The sequence below is a fragment of the Vespula pensylvanica genome, chromosome 1, assembly GCF_014466175.1.
Source record: "Vespula pensylvanica isolate Volc-1 chromosome 1, ASM1446617v1, whole genome shotgun sequence".
Lineage (NCBI taxonomy): Eukaryota > Metazoa > Arthropoda > Insecta > Hymenoptera > Vespidae > Vespula > Vespula pensylvanica.
Window position 1 is genome coordinate 2,839,912 of NC_057685.1, and position 16,359 is coordinate 2,856,270.

Below are 16,359 nucleotides of genomic sequence, written 5' to 3' on the forward strand. Positions count from 1 at the left end.
AACACGTTTCATAGAAATAATCTACCCGTTTAAAAAATATATCGATCGAGTAAAATCTACGCAATTTTATTCCTGGTTTTAATTTTTAATAACTTGTATAAATTCGAGAATGAAGTTCAATATTGCAAATTAAAAAAAAAAATATCGATAAACTATCGATTACAGTGTAAGCTTATCTCATTGTAATTCATACAAAGGTGCTTTCATTTATCAGTAGTACGATTTCTAAAGATTGTTGAACGAGGTCGTACTTAACCTTATAAATATGTTCTGAAATGTCAAATTTAAAAATTATGTTTGTGGTAATGCAATAAATGCGCCCACAGAAAGTTGACATTCGAGCCATAATAAGGCTGTGTAGGATTAGAAGCAGTTAGTGTGGAAGAAAGGTCAATTGACAAATAAGTACACGCGAGTGATTAAGCATTCATCCCAACAAAAATGACGGTTATGGATTTTTTCGGTTGTGCTTCCTTGGCTTTTGGGCCTCCATTAGCCATGTTCGCATTTACTATAGCTAATGATCCAATAAAAATTATTATACTAATTGCCAGTGCTTTTTTCTGGCTTATTTCTTTACTTTTATCATCCGTGCTTTGGTATACTATTCCATTTCAAAATCATTTAATGTTTGGATTACTATATTCCGTATTACTCCAAGAAGCTTTCAGGTAATAAAATATTACAAAATACATTTTTATTTTTTGTTTCGTTTTCACGTATTATTTGTTATACCTATGTATGTAAAGATAATGTTGATACTAATCGATTTTATAAATTAATAGGTATCTTTTATACTGGGTATTACGAAAAGCTGAAAAAGGTTTAGAAAAAGTAACTACAACTGAAGTAGTTAACGGCAGACATGTATTTGCATATGTTTGTGGCCTAGGCTTCGGTTTCATGAGTGGAGCTTTTGCTCTGGTCAATGTGTTAGCAGACGCAGTTGGTCCTGGAACCATGGGTCTCAAACACGGTACAGAATACTTCTTCATCATATCAGCATCCACCACATTATGCTTCATTTTACTGCATACATTCTGGGGTATTATATTTTTTGCTGCTCTTGATAAACGGAACTGGGGACAAATTATATGGGTCATAGGATCACATTTGTCCGTCTCCTTCATGACCCTATTAAACATAGAACAGTTATTTGCGATCAGTCTCTCTTTTGGTTACACTATTTTAATTATTAATGCGATTCTTGCCTTTAAGGTCGCTGGTGGGAAAATAGTGAATATAACTCAGTGTTTTATAAGAAATTAAGAGCTTATATAATGAGTACATGTTTAATAATATATAGATGTAAAAACAAAATATTTCATTTTTTATAAAAATAAAAGTCTGGACATGATTTGATTTCTTAATAAATAACTTACAAAAGGACTGTTTACAAAAATATTATACAAGATAATAAAATGATATTCTTTCTTAATACTTAACATAAGTATAAATCAACGAGAGGATTGAATATGGAGTAAAAGTTAACTCTACGATCTTTAGTTATTTATTAGACGTCTACTTTAAAAAAGAATTAAAGATAAGAGCATTGAGAACCACAGCTATATTATAAATACATTAATTCATTAAATTCTTTGAAGATTTGAAACTGTAAGAACTATTTTAGGTAATCTGATTTATTTTATTTGGTACGCTCTAGCATTAAGTTTTTTGATAAAATTGCTAGTCCGTCCCTTGATCCATTAAAACAAATGATAATAGCGTAGTTATTGTTCAAACTGCAGTAAAGCAAAGACAATGTTTTAATTTAAAATTTAGTGATATAATATAGTGCATAGCATATTCATTCAAGAAAACTAAATGTAATATCTCTCTATGCGATTGTATGTATGTATGTATGTGTGTATGTATGCATGTATGTATGTGTATCTAATTATATGATATAATGATACAGATTATTTTATGCAAAAGTTTGAAAACAAACTATTGCTTGAATATAATATACAAAAGACGCGATAAGTAAGGAATTGTTTATTGATTTTATATATAAGATAATTTGTTAAAAATACAATTTAGATAATTATTGGATCATGTTCTATCTCGCACCTTATTTCATTAACACAATGTCATTTCATAGTAGTTTATTAATCCATTCATATTACATTTCGTATAATTATGTAATTCAAATAAAAACCATTTTTGTACAATCGCAGGTGCATTGATCTATTCCTTACCATCATCTCGGAAAACAAGTAAATATGTAATGTACTTAAAATTCATAAAAATATTAAGATATTTTTTATATATCACTGTCTTCCAAAAAAAAAAAAAAAAAAAAAAAAAAAAAAAAAAAAAAAAAAAAAAAAAAAAAAGAAACGAGCATCATTGTTATTCTCATTCTTTTCATTAATAAAATAATAAATCAATTTATTGTATAGAAATCATTTGCCACTGCATATTTAATATTACTCTTTCCTATTCGTATGTTAGAGATTAAATTGCCATGCATACTTTTTTTACTATTAATGTCACAATTATATTTCTTGAATGTTTCAATACACAAATGTTATGACGTCTATAATAACTTTTTACACAATCTAAGTATAGGAGAGTATACTTAGATTAATAAGAATTTGGTAGAATCTACCTCAAGATCATAAAATTAAGTATTACAAAAATATTGACTTTATAAACGCTATACTTTTTGAAGAGCAGCACTCTCAGAACTCTCTATTCTTTTTTACATCATACATAAAATATAACAAGTTGATATTGAATATTGACTTATAAAGCCTATTTAATAAAAGTCCACTGTATCAACATTCAAAAATAAATATACTGAAATTTAAAATATGTTACATCATTGTATTTACTCGAGAGAAACTGCTCTTAAGAACTTTTCAATTATTAACATTATCTTGTATTTCAGAAATAGCAATATATTGCGTCAAATCTATTAAGTATAATACTTTGTACAATTGCTTAAAATAATATGATCTGTATATTTTGCACCCTGTGAAGTGTAGAACTACAAATGAGTCCTTTTTTGTATTACACGTCTATGAACTACTTGTTAAGGAAGCCATGAGCAATTCCATCTTATTCAAAAAATTTTTTCCTTCCATCTTATCCCATCTAACTTCTTTAAAAGAACCGCCTAAATTTTCCCATTTCCTTTCTCGTACTAATTGACCTGGAAAGAAATCTTTTCTAGGAGAATGTGCAATAGCCACTTGTACTCCTGTTTGGGGTTCACATCTTACAGCGATCATTCTGAGAATAAAAAGTACAAAATAACGTAATAATTGTTATTAGAAATAATTGCATGAGTATATAAATTATAAATTACCTGTCACCGATTGGTGAAGCTAAAATACAACTACTTGCATTTCCTAGGGGCTCAACCGCACCTAAACCAAGATGTGAACTATTTCCTAAGAGTTGCCAGCCCATGCATTTTGCCAAAGATTGTACTGCCGTTATTTGATGTTGATATATCTAAAATAATCCTAGTATTAAATATATCATATTATTGTGTGTGTGTGTGTGTGTGTGTGTATGTGTGTGCGTGCAGTATAATTCTACATTGTTAAATTAAAATTAATCGATAATATTAAGGAACTGACCTGACAAAAAATTAAATCTCTTAATTCCTGAGGTTCATAACTCATATGCATTACTCTGCCATCTCTACAGACACATTTAAGTGATTTTTCTCCTACATGAACAATCAATGAAGTACGATATAAACTATCGTATCCGTGTGTTAATATATTAATTTTGACACATGACTGTGTAGGGGAATTTAATGCCATCCAGTGAGATACGATTAAAGGATCCTTAACTTCTTTTGCTATTGTATCCAGAACATATTCAGTACGTAATCTCATGAAAAAGTGTTGAGCTTGTTGAATGATTTGTTCCAATAACGTTTGACTCTTTGACATTTCTAAAAGTTCATATCTATCTGCTGCTGTTGGACCAGCCAAACATCGACGTTTGCTAGGTCCAAGAGGACCAGATGAAGGGTGAGGAAACGGATGATGAGTATTTTTATGATGTACCTCACGTAGCAATTGATGCAAGGAATGTTCTAACACATGATCATGATCAGTTTTGTGAGGTGGAGGTGCAGTTGGTTTTTTGTCATTCCCAGTACTATGACACAAACCTATAATCAGTTGAATTCCTGGAAGCACCTGACGCAAAAATAAATTTTATGCATTCCATAATGGACTTTGTAATTAAATAATTGCAAGGAATATAATAGTTACTGTAGCCATAATTTGATTCCCAACAACCATATGTGGAATTGGCGCACGTAAATGTACTGCCTCTCTTGCCAATTGACTAAACAGTTCTTTACAGAATAAAACGTTTTGTGCTGCCTCTAATTTCTGTTGCCAATGCATATCTGCATTAGAACTATGCGCACTACTGTTAAGTAAACTAATGTTAGCACTACACAAATCCTCCTGATCTAAAAAAAAACACAATGATCATTTTTTAAACAAATATAATCATAATCACATAGAAAAAAAAAATTATTATAGAATATTAAATTAATATTATCTACCTTTTTGACATAGTACTTCAATATAAGCTACTCCTTGTAATTCACTAGGTATAGTAACACGCAATGCAGATGCTTTTGAATTGGATGGTCCATGAGATTGCCCTGTTGTGTTACTACTAGAATTAGGTGAAGCAGGAGGACTACCATTTGGTTTTTCTTCCTCTTCTGCTTTTGTTACTTCAAACATGCCAGTCTGAGTATATTTAGAGCCAGCTGCAATTAATTTTTATAAAAAAAAAAAAAAAAAAATAATATATCGAAAAACAATATAGATAAAAGTTAAATAGCAAAAATATTACCTGTCCTATAACTAAGATCTCCAATTATAGAATTGGATACTTTCTTCAAACGCCAATTTTGTCTTAATCTTAACAATTCAATGTGAAAATCTGGTGTATTACGGTTCCTAGCTAATTCATTTTGACTATTTCGTAATCTTTCTGCTCCCATCATAAGAACCGAAGCAGCTCCTGCTAATGCTTTTTTTCTAGCATATACTTGAACCATGGGTTTTACTTCAACTGTTTCTTGAGGTACAGGATCCAAAACTAAATAATGTTTTTCTTTTGCTATTGCAAGAACATCTGCTAATACACATACTTCTGTTAACGCATTCCTAAAACGATCAAATCGTTAAAATAGAAATATCTATTATTTGTTATAAAAAGAATACCTTAATTTGCTTCTAACACTGTCCCATGGCCATAACGAAGATTGAAAAGATGTTGGATCTTTTGCGTCCTCTTCGCTTTTATCACCATTCTCAGATTGTTCTTTTTTAATATCCTCTCCATTAGTCTTACTAAAATCTATCTTTTGGGCAATTTTTGCCAAATTTTCGGATAATGTAAGAGGACTGTAATATTGAAGTTACACGAGTTAAGGTTAACATAAACATCATGATTTTACAACAACATTCAACGTCATAAGTAAAATATTTTCTTAATCACAGGTATAATTTCTAAATTTATTACTTACGCCTGATAAATTTCTTGCCCATCATAAGTGATTTCTTGAATTTGATTTTCAATTGGTGCTTCTACCGAGATGTTCACGGAAAACGCCATTGTTGTTTACGTATTTAAAGTTACGACTGAAATTGCGCACATATTATTTAATTAATATATAAAAAAAAATATTATAACATAACATTATTAGAACGTTTAATACTTTGGGAATACAATAGAAAATATTTTTGAACTAATTGCACATAAACATGATAAATGAACAATGCGTTTCACTGTGATCGACTCTATTATAGTCATATAAAATTTATGACTATCAAATTTTAGAAACAACCTGAAGAAATATTTTATTATCATTAAAATATCTTTGAAAATTTTTTTCAGTATTATATTTTTTAATTTAATAAAAATCATAATTTTAGAAAAATTAATGTTGCTTCAAATATTGTCCAATAAAAGTATGACTACTAGTACAACCAATCACTACGAATTGCGTAATAAAAACCGACGTTGATTGGACGATACAATAAAACTCAATTCTCCTACAAAAGATTTTATTTTTATAAAAACATTTGATGTAAACATTTTAATTTTATCTACGGAGCATGATATATACATTTTTATATAACAATAAGTATCTATAGATTATTTAAAATAAAATAAAATAAAAATATTACTAAACGTATCGTAATCAAGGTATAAGATAACATGATTGAAAACTAGCAATAAACCCGGACCTTTTGTTCATGCTTGACGCATGGAGACTACCACATTTTCTTTGTCTCTGCATAAATATATAAATTTAAAAAGTGATGAAAAAAATCATTAAATATTTTGAAATTTGATATTAAATAAAATATCGGTAAAATCAAGTAATACGCTCTTTTAACAATAATAAAGAATTTGAGTAATTTAAATTGTTGTAGTATAACATATATGTGCAATATATTAAATATTAATAAAAATATATAAATAATATATACGAATGGCAGAAAAGTTTCGAAATTTTCTGCTAGATAGCACTTCTATTGCAACTAGAAATGGCTTCTACTACAACTTGTTAAGATCATACAAATTAAATAAGTACAATAAAAATTTAATAAAATGTTATGATTTTTGTAAAATAAAAAGAAACGTATTAACAAATAAATAAAACATAAGGATTATTTGGAAGAATAAGAGAAATGACATAATTTTATAGGGTTAATATATTTAACGTATAAACGGTCGCAAAATACAAACTGATCGGTAACCATTTGTAAAAATTTTGGGCGTCTGGGTTGGAGACGCAGAGGCGTCGGATATAGTTTCTGTGCACTGTGGACCCCTACTGATTCGCTTCTATTGATTCCGTCGTGTGCATCATTCTGCCGCCGTAGCTGTATATTTCTTCATACAGTGATTTATATAATAATAAAATCGTCGTTTGATATTGTGTTTTGTCAAGATAAATTAAAAAGAAAGTGAAAAGGGTAAGTACTTTATTGATACAGCGGGAAAATAAACTTCAAAATTATTGGCGCGTAAAGTCATGTATTCCGACTCATGTACATATTTGTTTTATTTTCCAGTCTTATTTTACTATTTCGCGTTATATTATATATTTCGAAATCCTTTTTAAATCAGACACAATAATATACTAAGATAGGTTACCACGACATTTTTTTTGACATAGAAAGGTACTTTCCTAAGTCTTTGTTTTTCTTCGGCGGTTCTTCGATGGACGCGTTGCGTATAATGATTATCCTTAGTGTACTTGGATAAGAAAAATTATCAAGTTGTGTAAAGCGTGTATTACACGTTGTATAGTAAATATTATGCTTGATATTGATTGCCTCTTTATAGATACATATTTATTTGTATTTGATGCATGTTTGAAGGTAATTAGATAGTACATTAATTAAAATAATTTTGTTCATCTTTTTGCTTAAGGACAATGCAAAAAATCTTAATTGATAATACATGAGCATATAAAATGAAATTTTAACAAATATATATATGATTTGTTTGAGTTATATTGATTTTGAGCAAACGAAATTTATAAAGTCTTCTCATTTCTTCCATGCTACAAACTAACTTTTTTAGATATAAAATGACTCCGGAGGGCTATACTCGTGTCTACGTTGGTGGACTCAATGAGAGCATCAAAAAAGAAGATCTACAAATGGAGTTTGAAAAATATGGCAAGCTTAACAAGGTTTGGGTGGCCTTCAATCCTCCAGGCTTTGCCTTCATCGAATTTCTGAATATGAATGAAGCAGAATTGGCATGCAATAGTATGAATGGCACAGAAATAATGGGTGTCAAGTTAAAAGTGGAAATTTCACGTGGTAGAGGTCGTGGCGGAGGTAGGGGTGGAATAGGATTCAGAGGTGTTCGTGGTACTACTGGTAGGGATTTCGGTTCTCGGGGTGGTGCTAGTATGGGTTACAGAGGAGGCAGTACATATGGAGATTATGGGGGCAGCTATTATGCAGGCAGGGGTGGTGGAAGTAGAGGTAGAGGACGCTATGGAGAAGATTATATGTCCAATCGTACCGGTGGGTATGTTACTCGAGACGGATATATGCAAGATGCCTATGGTGCTACTAGCGGAGACACTGGCATGGAATACTACACTGGCAAGGATACCGGCACATCGAGGTACCGAAGCCGCTCTCCGGCTGGCCGTGGCAGGTACTAATGATACCCAGTCTTCGTAAAATGATTTTAAGTTGAATCATTATCATCTGCACGAGTTCAATAATATTTAATTTAAATATTGGGAAGGGAATATATATGGTGAATTCCTTTCTATATTAAGATTTATAGCAAATGTTGCCATAAGTAAATCGCAAATTTACAATGTCACATCTGCATATCTTCCAGGTACAGTCGACTTTAGATTTTTCAATACTCCGTAATTATCTTAAAAGTTTTAGAATAGGTAAATAAATATGGTAAATAGATCAATATGTAAATCAAGAATCTGTAACCATTAACAAAAAGAAATTCATAATAGGCATTATGAGAAATTTATTTTGATTGATTTTATTTTGTTTTTGTATATTTGTGATGTGACAACATATTTTATACTCTACTTTTTTTCTTTTTCTTTTTTTTTTTTTCTTTTTTCCTTGAAAAAATTATTTTACTAGGATTCGTGCAAAACTGTAATGTAGATAATTATTATAAAAGCCGAAATTTTTTAATTTTTTTCTACCATAGTTTTTATTTGCGCGAACTCATTGTCAAATATTAGTAAATTCATTGTTAAATTTTGATGGAGTGAGCATACATGATCGAAAGCATAAATGCATGAGGAAGAGTTTCTGATCGCTAACTCTGAAAAATTAAGTTATTGCATGCATATATACATATATATATATATAAATATCTATATATATCTATATATATCGAGAGACTAAAGACTCTCAATCAGTGGGAGTCATACGCCATAAATGGCGAAAATAATGTGACATCCTGTTTTGCACTTCCATGTTCACAGTCATCGTCATCTACGTGAATGCACATAAAAGAACTACGCTGCGTTGCCAATCTGAACTGCGGGCCAATCACCCACCCGCCTCGACGACTACATTTCTATCCAATCTACGCAGCGACGTGTATATAAACAAGAACGACCATTGCAGTTTATGCTGCAGCATATATTTGCATTATATGATCTGATGTGACAGATTGTGGTCGTTGCCACTTTTCTTAATTAACAGTTCATAAGATTCTGTAAAAGTTCTATGCTCGATATGAAATGGGGAGAAAGATAAGACTCTATCTATCGGCATTTAGAGCCTTAACTCATAAGAGTTATAATTATTTGTGAATTCCAATTTATTTCTTGGCAAAATATGCCCAATTTCTTTATATTTTATAAGGTATATTTTTTACATACACCATGGGTCATAGATTAAATTTGTTTAATAGTTACATCCATGGTACTTATGCAAGTTTAGAAACGTATTTGCATTTTTTCTACTTGCCTGAAGGTAGTGAAGAATGGAGATAAATTAAGCTTGATATAGTAACCATGAATTTTGTATAATTAGATACCGCGTCTCTGCGTGAATACAGTCTTTCCAAACTCTCGTTTTCCAGTATATTGATGATACTTCTGAGTACAGTCTTCATATATCTAGTTAAAACCTTGCTTATGATCGTGCGTGTAGAAACGTTTTTATATAGGTCCAAAAGGGAAAAAAAACTATGCGCAATACAACCAAATGCAAACTGCTGCTCGTATATGGCCTATCGTGCTAGTGCACAAAGAAACAGTCCTGGCCCCAAAAAATTTTGATACACAGATAATGTGTGCAATCAAAACTATGAGATTGTGAGACATTGTCGCAGGCTATACTCTGTGCTTATTTCTAGCAATATATGCGCATAAACAGTCCTGCATTTGGAAGCATCTATGAGCGTCTCCTTCTATTTTTTTGGACTCTAAAAGATAAAATGATAAAATTACGGTAATGTTTTACCTCGACTGTACATGACTTGGAATTGGAAACGTATTAAATGATTTGCGCTCACTACTGCCCGCCACCCTGCCTGCCTGTCTGCCTGCCTGCCTGATTACTCTCTCAGTGTCTATATCCAATGAAAATCTTCTTTCGTTGTTTTTCCTTTAGTTCCTTTCTAAGGAAAATTTCAAAATGAAATCTGAATTTTTGTCAAATTCAGATATCGCAAGTGCCTTTGACTTATAAATATGAGTATAAAGCTATCTCAAAGTTTGGTCAGTTACATGACCCTCGTACTCTCTCTCTTTCTCTCTCTCTCTTTCTCTCTCTCTCTCTCTCTCTCTCTCTCTCTATTTCTCTCTCTCTCTCTCTCTCTATATATATATATATATATATATTCTGATTACAAGTTACAAAATAATCCATTTTAAAATTCGATGCTATCAGTATAGGTATTGTTGAAATTGAATGAAATCAAAAATTTCGAGAATATTTAATATATCAAAGATTCGAGTTATGTTATAATAACTTCCTTTAAGCAAAACCTAAACAATATTTTTTTTTATCCATAGCAGCGAACATTACATAAAAATGCTTAATCTTTTATTTTATTTCTCATGAATTATTTTTCCGTTATTCTAAATACAAAATATGTAATACAAAAAGCCAGTAAGTATTTTAGATGAAAAAATTATTTATATCTTATTTTTACAAGAACATAATGTTATTAGTTTTTAACAAATTGACATACTCTTTATATATATATATGCTCTTTATTTGATTTCACTTTGTTTATATTTAAATTGTAGGAGGCAGCTTGCGTATTGGTAGTTATATGTGTGTAGATTTATTTATGAATATGTATAAAATTGAGATTGCACGCACACGTAATAAACACAGATATATATAGGTTTAATTAATTAAAACGAAATAATTTGATATTTAAAATATAACTCATATAAGAATATATTCTTGATGAAAATTGGAAATTATCTATAGTAATATGTTATGCAATTTTTAACTTGCTGTATATTTTTTTCACTGAAAAACATTTTATATGAAAAATACTATTCTTGGAAATTCTTGTTACAATTTAACCTTTTTTTTTATATCATTATATTCGCGTTCTCTCTTTCTCTCACTCTCTCTTTCTCTCTCTTTTTCTCTTTCTTTTTCTCTTTCATTATATTATACAAGCCAATATTATTCATTTATATTCAATGCCTTGTTTGATCAATTAATTTTTATTATCCTTACACAAATTTATATTATCAGTTTACAAGGATTTATTACAATGAGAAAAAATACTGTAAATATCAAGAATTTATATTCACATATATGAAATTGATCGCATGAGAGCTCGTCACGTAATATGAAATTCAAAGAATACACGTATATAACTAGTGATGGAATCTGAAATACTTTGAATTGCTTTGAATTTGTATCATATATGTGACAACAAATTCGAGTCACTTTGAACATGATTTAAAACTTAAAAGTATTAATAAGTTTTGAAAACATGATCAGTATTCAATATCTTACAAATTGATATAAAATATTAAAACTAGTTTGGAAAGTTTTAATTATTATAAATATATTTATTTACGTTATTTTATAGTTTACAATACATATTACGAATATTGATTTTTTCCAAGTCAGAAAATACAATTATTATAAAAAAAAGTAGAGAAAGTAAGAAGGATCGTTAAAACAATGGAAATGATAAAAAAAACTTGAGATGTATGAAGACTTAAAGATTTATGTAAACAAATTTAAATCTCGAATTTTTTGTCACACAAATATATATATATATATACACACATATACACATTCGAAGCGTTTCGTAGCGTTTTTAATTCCGTTACTATGTATAACTATAGGGAAACAAAAAAATATACATATCAAATTATTAAAATAAAAAAAAAAAAAAAATCAGATGAAGGAAAGTATTAAAAAAGAAATTATTTGTTAAGTAAGATGAAATGCATAGAATACAAATAAATTTTCTTTCTCCACTGGTTATTAATAACATATCAATACAGTATTGTATTACTTAATAGAAGCTAAGAGAATTGATCTTCTTTCTGTATTTTGAAATAATGCTCTAATAAGTTGTTTTACTTGAATAGCTGTAAATTCTTTTGCAAGAGGACCTTTCCCACTTGCCCATCTAATCTCGATCTCTTTTAATGATGCACCAAGAACTTTAATAAGTTCTAAGAATTTTCTCCATTTTCGTACATACTGTGCTATCTCCTCGGATTCCTAAAAGTAAAAAAGTATTCTTGTCAAATTTATACATAATCAGCCCCGCATATGTTCTTATAGTTTCACTTTTACAGGAACAAGTTGATGGAACAACTCTATCTATATCAACTCTTTGATCGCAGAATCACACATGACTCCTTAACAGTGTTGTGGCATAATAAACAAGTTAATAAAATAAATTCTAATGAAATATTATCTCTATTATTTTTGAATCCTAGAATTTAAATGCGATCACTCGACTTACTGGAAATATCATTGGTGCACGTGTTGCTACTGTATTAAACATTATCACTAAGTCAGAAGCTACATCAGCAGGTATGTCTTCAACAGATGTAACTCTTAATATTAAATCTTCGACCATAGAATTAGCGATGCATCCTGTCAAAAATATAAACAAAAACGAGAGGTAAGTGAGGCCATTAAATTTATAATAAATATATTGCCAAGTGAAACAAGAAAAAAATTAAGACTTGCCTACAGCTCTACAATAGATATTGATAGGTAGAACATCTAACCAGACAGTCTTCAACAATTCTAATTGTCTGATGCACTGTCTCAATGCACGTTCAGTAGACGAAGGTAATTCAGAAACTTGACCTAGTGCTGCTAAACCTAATTATATTTACAATTTCGATTGTTATAAATTTTGTTTAAAAATTATATTATTTATATCAAATTTGACTATGACTGACCTGACTCTTTGAGGATATCTATAATAATATCTCTTTGGTATCTCATGTGCTCTAGAAAACATTCAGAACCCACGTTGCGTAGTATCAGCGTTTGATCAGTAAACGTTAAGTTAAGCTGTTGCAATGATTCTGGCAATTTATCTCTGTATTCGTGTGCCAATGTAAGTAGATGGTGTGCAAGATACATACAGTTGTTGTGGAATAGAGCTAAGAACAGTTGTAATGTCTAGTGGCCTATAGATACATTTATGATTTATTTCTCATGTATTGGAATTTTTTTCATTTGACCAATTCTTACCGACTTGTTGTGGTATTGTTTCCAAAAATTTTTTGTGATGTTCAGGTACTAATCCTGCATACATTTCAAATACATTTCTACATGTATAAAACAATCTGACTGCAGAGGCATCTGAACTGTCACAAGCCTCATCCAAAATACTCTTTGCAAGATCTAGTATTTCTTTTGCACTTTTGCTATAAAAAAATGTTTTTCAAATTAATGATAAGTTATGAATTAATTATTGACTTAATGAAAATTTGTAATATTAAGTACCTTATTTGACAAGTTGGTAATTGAAAAGAAGATTCATTTAAGTATCTATGAATTGATATATCTTCATTTTCTAATTCATCATTTGGAAATTTTAATGGAGTCTAAAAATTATTAGCAACAATTTTAATATATTTGTATCGTTAAAATTTTAATGAAATTTACCTCTGGTATGTGTTTTATTGAATCATGAAGATCTTTCCTGATAATATTTTTTGCTTTTACCATTAAATCTTGACATATTTTATCAATAAAAAGCTTATCGATATTATCAGTGTATTCTTTTAAGAATAATTTTTCTTCTGTGATGAAACCTGTATAATTATAATAGTTTAAATAATTATATTAATATAATATTAAAATGACCTTGAGAAGAGAACTTTTTATTACCTATTTCTACTAGATAACTTTGAAACTCATTAGTTTCTTCAACTACTGGCTCAAAATTTTTTAATTCTGTATTGGAACTAGGAATAGTTCTAGCTATGCAATTCATTGTAAGACTTTCTGTTAATTGTTCTAACATATGAGGCTGCATCTTCATAAGTAAGGTTTGATTATCATCTATTATAACATTAAAATGTTCATGAAGATATCTAAATAATAATTTTAAATTATGCAGGACACTTTTATAAATTGGTATTTGTTTCTTATCAATATATTCAATGGTGAATATATTTTCTTTTGAAACAAAAACTGAGCAATGTTCATTGATAATTGGTTGAATTATATGACTCATTATTGTTTCTGAAAATTGATCTAAATGATCAGAAAGTTTGTTAACATAATGTAAACCACGAATTAGATCTTCTATGTTTTCAAGTTTATCCTTAATATGAAGAGTAACGACCGTTTCATCTTTATTATTTTCTAAACCAGTCCAACAAATGCGCTCGTCCCAAAGCAAAGAAGCATGAGATAAAAATGAATCATGTAAATTTTTATATTCCTCTTTAATGGCATTATAAATTTCAAGATCTTGTAAATCACTTTCAGGATTATCCAATAAATTCTGCATTGTGCATAAACTTTTAGCAGTATCAACGTATCGCTGTTCTTCTTGATATTGGTTTATCGACTTAATGCATTCGTTAAGAGATAATAATTGGTTAGATAAGTGAAGACAAACGTTTGATTCTTTTAATGCTTGAGAAAGATTTTGTAATTCCTTTATGGAACCAGATAATTCTATTTTGATCTAAAAAATATATATACAATTTTCTTGCATATATCTAATTGTTTATTGTTACATATTCGTAAATCTACCTGATCATCTATTCTTTTCTGTAGCTCGTTCATTTCCTTTGTAAGTATTTCAGCTTTAGAAACTAAACGTTGGTTTTTTGTCAGCTTTGATGAAAATTCAATATAATTATCATCCATGAAATCTTTGACATCATATTTTAGTTTTACTATTTCCTCCTGTATTTGAGAAATTTTTTCCCGAAGATTGAGCTTCTCAACTTGCCCTATTTATAAAAGAAAAAGAAAAAAAGATATTAAAAATAATAGAAATAATTAATCAAAATTAATATTATTATACTAGAAAATTTTGAAGGTTACCTGCTGTAATTAACACATCAGTTAAAAACGATACCATATTGAGAAAGTACTGATACGTTTGATATACAGAAATTAAATATCAATTTTTGTTAATATTAATTTATATATAATACATATGTTTACATTAAGATAAAAAATCGAATATTTTATATAAACTTCGTATAACCTCTTTTAATACCGGTTAGATAAAAATATATCCAGTACATTATTAGGTTATGTTGACAAAAAGAAAATTTGTATATGCGCAGTAGCGATCTGCTTCGATTGGTTAAATTTTAAGGTGGCATATTCGAAAATATTTTATATAATACCAAGTATATCGTAATTATTTGTCGATATTTATACTTTTTATACACCATAATTATTATTCGATATTTATAATTTTTTCCATATTTTTGTGATATACACATTTTATACAAGATTCAATCTTCATATATGAACGTATATAATAAAGTAAAAAAGTCAATCAATTATTTAAATGAGCGCAAAATTATTTGAAGGTATTAATCAAGAATGTCGAAAACGTATCGAACGTATGAATATAAAAATTTCAAAGAAACAAATTCAATATTACAAGAGAATAGATGATGATTTAGCAACGCCTACATTGTGTGACTAATTTTACGATTCATTTTTAGTTTACTTAATAAACGATGATAAGCCGATAATGCTATCAGTATGGCTAACTCTATCTCTTGGTATCTATTTCATTCTGTTATATGACTAATTCGAAGCGCCTTTATATCTTAGAAAGATAAATTATTATTGAATGTATACAATTGTTGATCGACAGAATAAAAAAAAAAAAAAAAAAGAACAAAATAAAAAAAAAAAAAAAAAAAACCATATAATCCAAAAGAAGAAAATTATTCTATATAACCTAATATGACCTAAAAGTAATTTACAATTTTAACCTAACTTTTCTTATCTATGAACGTCATTAAAAGCGCGACGTTGGTTCATACATTCTCTTTTAATTTCATTAAAATTTTTGAAAACGTTCGTTTTCCTTAAGAATATCTCTCGAAGACCTCATGAACGCCATGACGGTGACCAAGTGAGTAGGATTAGTGGTGGGGGGATAAACTCACCTGTTTCACAACCTGCGTGACGTAGTTGTTGGGAGGAGGTCACGTGACAGGCGCGTTTACCTTCGAGTAGAATAGTAGGCGGTGTGATGGTTGCGAGTAGTACCGATCCTCCGTTCGGTGACTCGTTCGGAGGTGGCCCTGTGAAGTAGAGAGAAGAGAGAAGAGAAGAGAAGAGAAGAGTAGAGAAGTGAAGAGAAGAGAAAGAAGAGAAGAAGAAGAAGAAGAAGAAGGAG

At 29.4% G+C, this 16,359-nt stretch overlaps 4 protein-coding genes and 1 long non-coding RNA gene across 6 annotated transcripts; 3 read left to right on the forward strand and 2 right to left on the reverse strand.

The window, feature by feature from the left end:
- Positions 1–6: 6 nt before the first annotated feature.
- On the forward strand, positions 7–2,172 carry LOC122627061 (gamma-secretase subunit Aph-1). Its single transcript, XM_043807831.1, has 2 exons — positions 7–671; positions 786–2,172. Exons 1-2 carry the CDS (start codon positions 442–444, stop codon positions 1,267–1,269), a joined length of 714 nt encoding a protein of 237 aa, XP_043663766.1. The 5' UTR covers positions 7–441; the 3' UTR covers positions 1,270–2,172.
- A 170-nt stretch (positions 2,173–2,342) lies between these two features.
- LOC122627041 (mediator of RNA polymerase II transcription subunit 17) lies at positions 2,343–5,804 on the reverse strand. The gene is made up of 9 exons (XM_043807798.1): positions 5,711–5,804; positions 5,519–5,633; positions 5,214–5,396; positions 4,840–5,156; positions 4,541–4,753; positions 4,239–4,444; positions 3,591–4,163; positions 3,314–3,462; positions 2,343–3,237 (listed from the first exon to the last, which is right to left on the reverse strand). Exons 2-9 carry the CDS (start codon positions 5,605–5,607, stop codon positions 3,024–3,026), a joined length of 1,944 nt encoding a protein of 647 aa, XP_043663733.1. The 5' UTR covers positions 5,608–5,633; positions 5,711–5,804; the 3' UTR covers positions 2,343–3,023.
- Positions 5,805–6,727: 923 nt separating this feature from the next.
- LOC122636521 (RNA-binding protein Rsf1) lies at positions 6,728–11,042 on the forward strand. Its single transcript, XM_043827819.1, has 3 exons — positions 6,728–6,977; positions 7,591–8,181; positions 8,993–11,042. The coding sequence occupies exons 2-3, from the start codon at positions 7,598–7,600 to the stop codon at positions 9,018–9,020; spliced, it is 612 nt and encodes a 203-aa protein (XP_043683754.1). The 5' UTR covers positions 6,728–6,977; positions 7,591–7,597; the 3' UTR covers positions 9,021–11,042.
- A 647-nt stretch (positions 11,043–11,689) lies between these two features.
- LOC122636530 (centromere/kinetochore protein zw10 homolog) lies at positions 11,690–16,258 on the reverse strand. 2 transcript variants are annotated; one of them, XM_043827856.1, is made up of 10 exons: positions 16,127–16,258; positions 14,739–14,941; positions 13,863–14,670; positions 13,638–13,786; positions 13,476–13,576; positions 13,221–13,396; positions 12,923–13,129; positions 12,705–12,842; positions 12,475–12,608; positions 11,690–12,227 (listed from the first exon to the last, which is right to left on the reverse strand). In XM_043827856.1, the coding sequence occupies exons 2-10, from the start codon at positions 14,853–14,855 to the stop codon at positions 12,012–12,014; spliced, it is 2,046 nt and encodes a 681-aa protein (XP_043683791.1). In that variant the 5' UTR covers positions 14,856–14,941; positions 16,127–16,258; the 3' UTR covers positions 11,690–12,011. The 2 variants fall into 2 exon arrangements, with proteins under 2 accessions (XP_043683791.1, XP_043683781.1); XM_043827846.1 differs by lacking the exon at positions 16,127–16,258 and adding an exon at positions 15,036–15,380.
- LOC122636536 lies at positions 12,094–12,420 on the forward strand. The gene is made up of 2 exons (XR_006328973.1): positions 12,094–12,233; positions 12,305–12,420. It is a non-coding gene; the product is annotated as an uncharacterized LOC122636536 (long non-coding RNA).
- Positions 16,259–16,359: the final 101 nt, after the last annotated feature.

Excerpts from the sequence above, each read along its gene's own strand:
- LOC122627061 (XM_043807831.1), top strand. The coding sequence starts at position 442 with ATGACGGTTATGGATTTTTTCGGTTGTGCTTCCTTGGCTTTTGGGCCT. Across the intron at positions 672-785 it reads TTACTCCAAGAAGCTTTCAG|GTATCTTTTATACTGGGTAT; the intron begins GTAATAAAATAT and ends ATAAATTAATAG.
- LOC122627041 (XM_043807798.1), bottom strand. The coding sequence starts at position 5,607 with ATGGCGTTTTCCGTGAACATCTCGGTAGAAGCACCAATTGAAAATCAA. Across the intron at positions 5,397-5,518 it reads GGGCAAGAAATTTATCAGGC|TCCTCTTACATTATCCGAAA; the intron begins GTAAGTAATAAA and ends TCAATATTACAG. Across the intron at positions 4,754-4,839 it reads AGATCTTAGTTATAGGACAG|CTGGCTCTAAATATACTCAG; the intron begins GTAATATTTTTG and ends AATTAATTGCAG.
- LOC122636521 (XM_043827819.1), top strand. The coding sequence starts at position 7,598 with ATGACTCCGGAGGGCTATACTCGTGTCTACGTTGGTGGACTCAATGAG. Across the intron at positions 8,182-8,992 it reads TCTCCGGCTGGCCGTGGCAG|TCATCGTCATCTACGTGAAT; the intron begins GTACTAATGATA and ends CCATGTTCACAG.
- LOC122636530 (XM_043827846.1), bottom strand. The coding sequence starts at position 15,072 with ATGGTATCGTTTTTAACTGATGTGTTAATTACAGCAG. Across the intron at positions 13,787-13,862 it reads AAGTTATCTAGTAGAAATAG|GTTTCATCACAGAAGAAAAA; the intron begins GTAATAAAAAGT and ends ATAATTATACAG. Across the intron at positions 12,843-12,922 it reads AGATATCCTCAAAGAGTCAG|GTTTAGCAGCACTAGGTCAA; the intron begins GTCAGTCATAGT and ends AAATATAATTAG.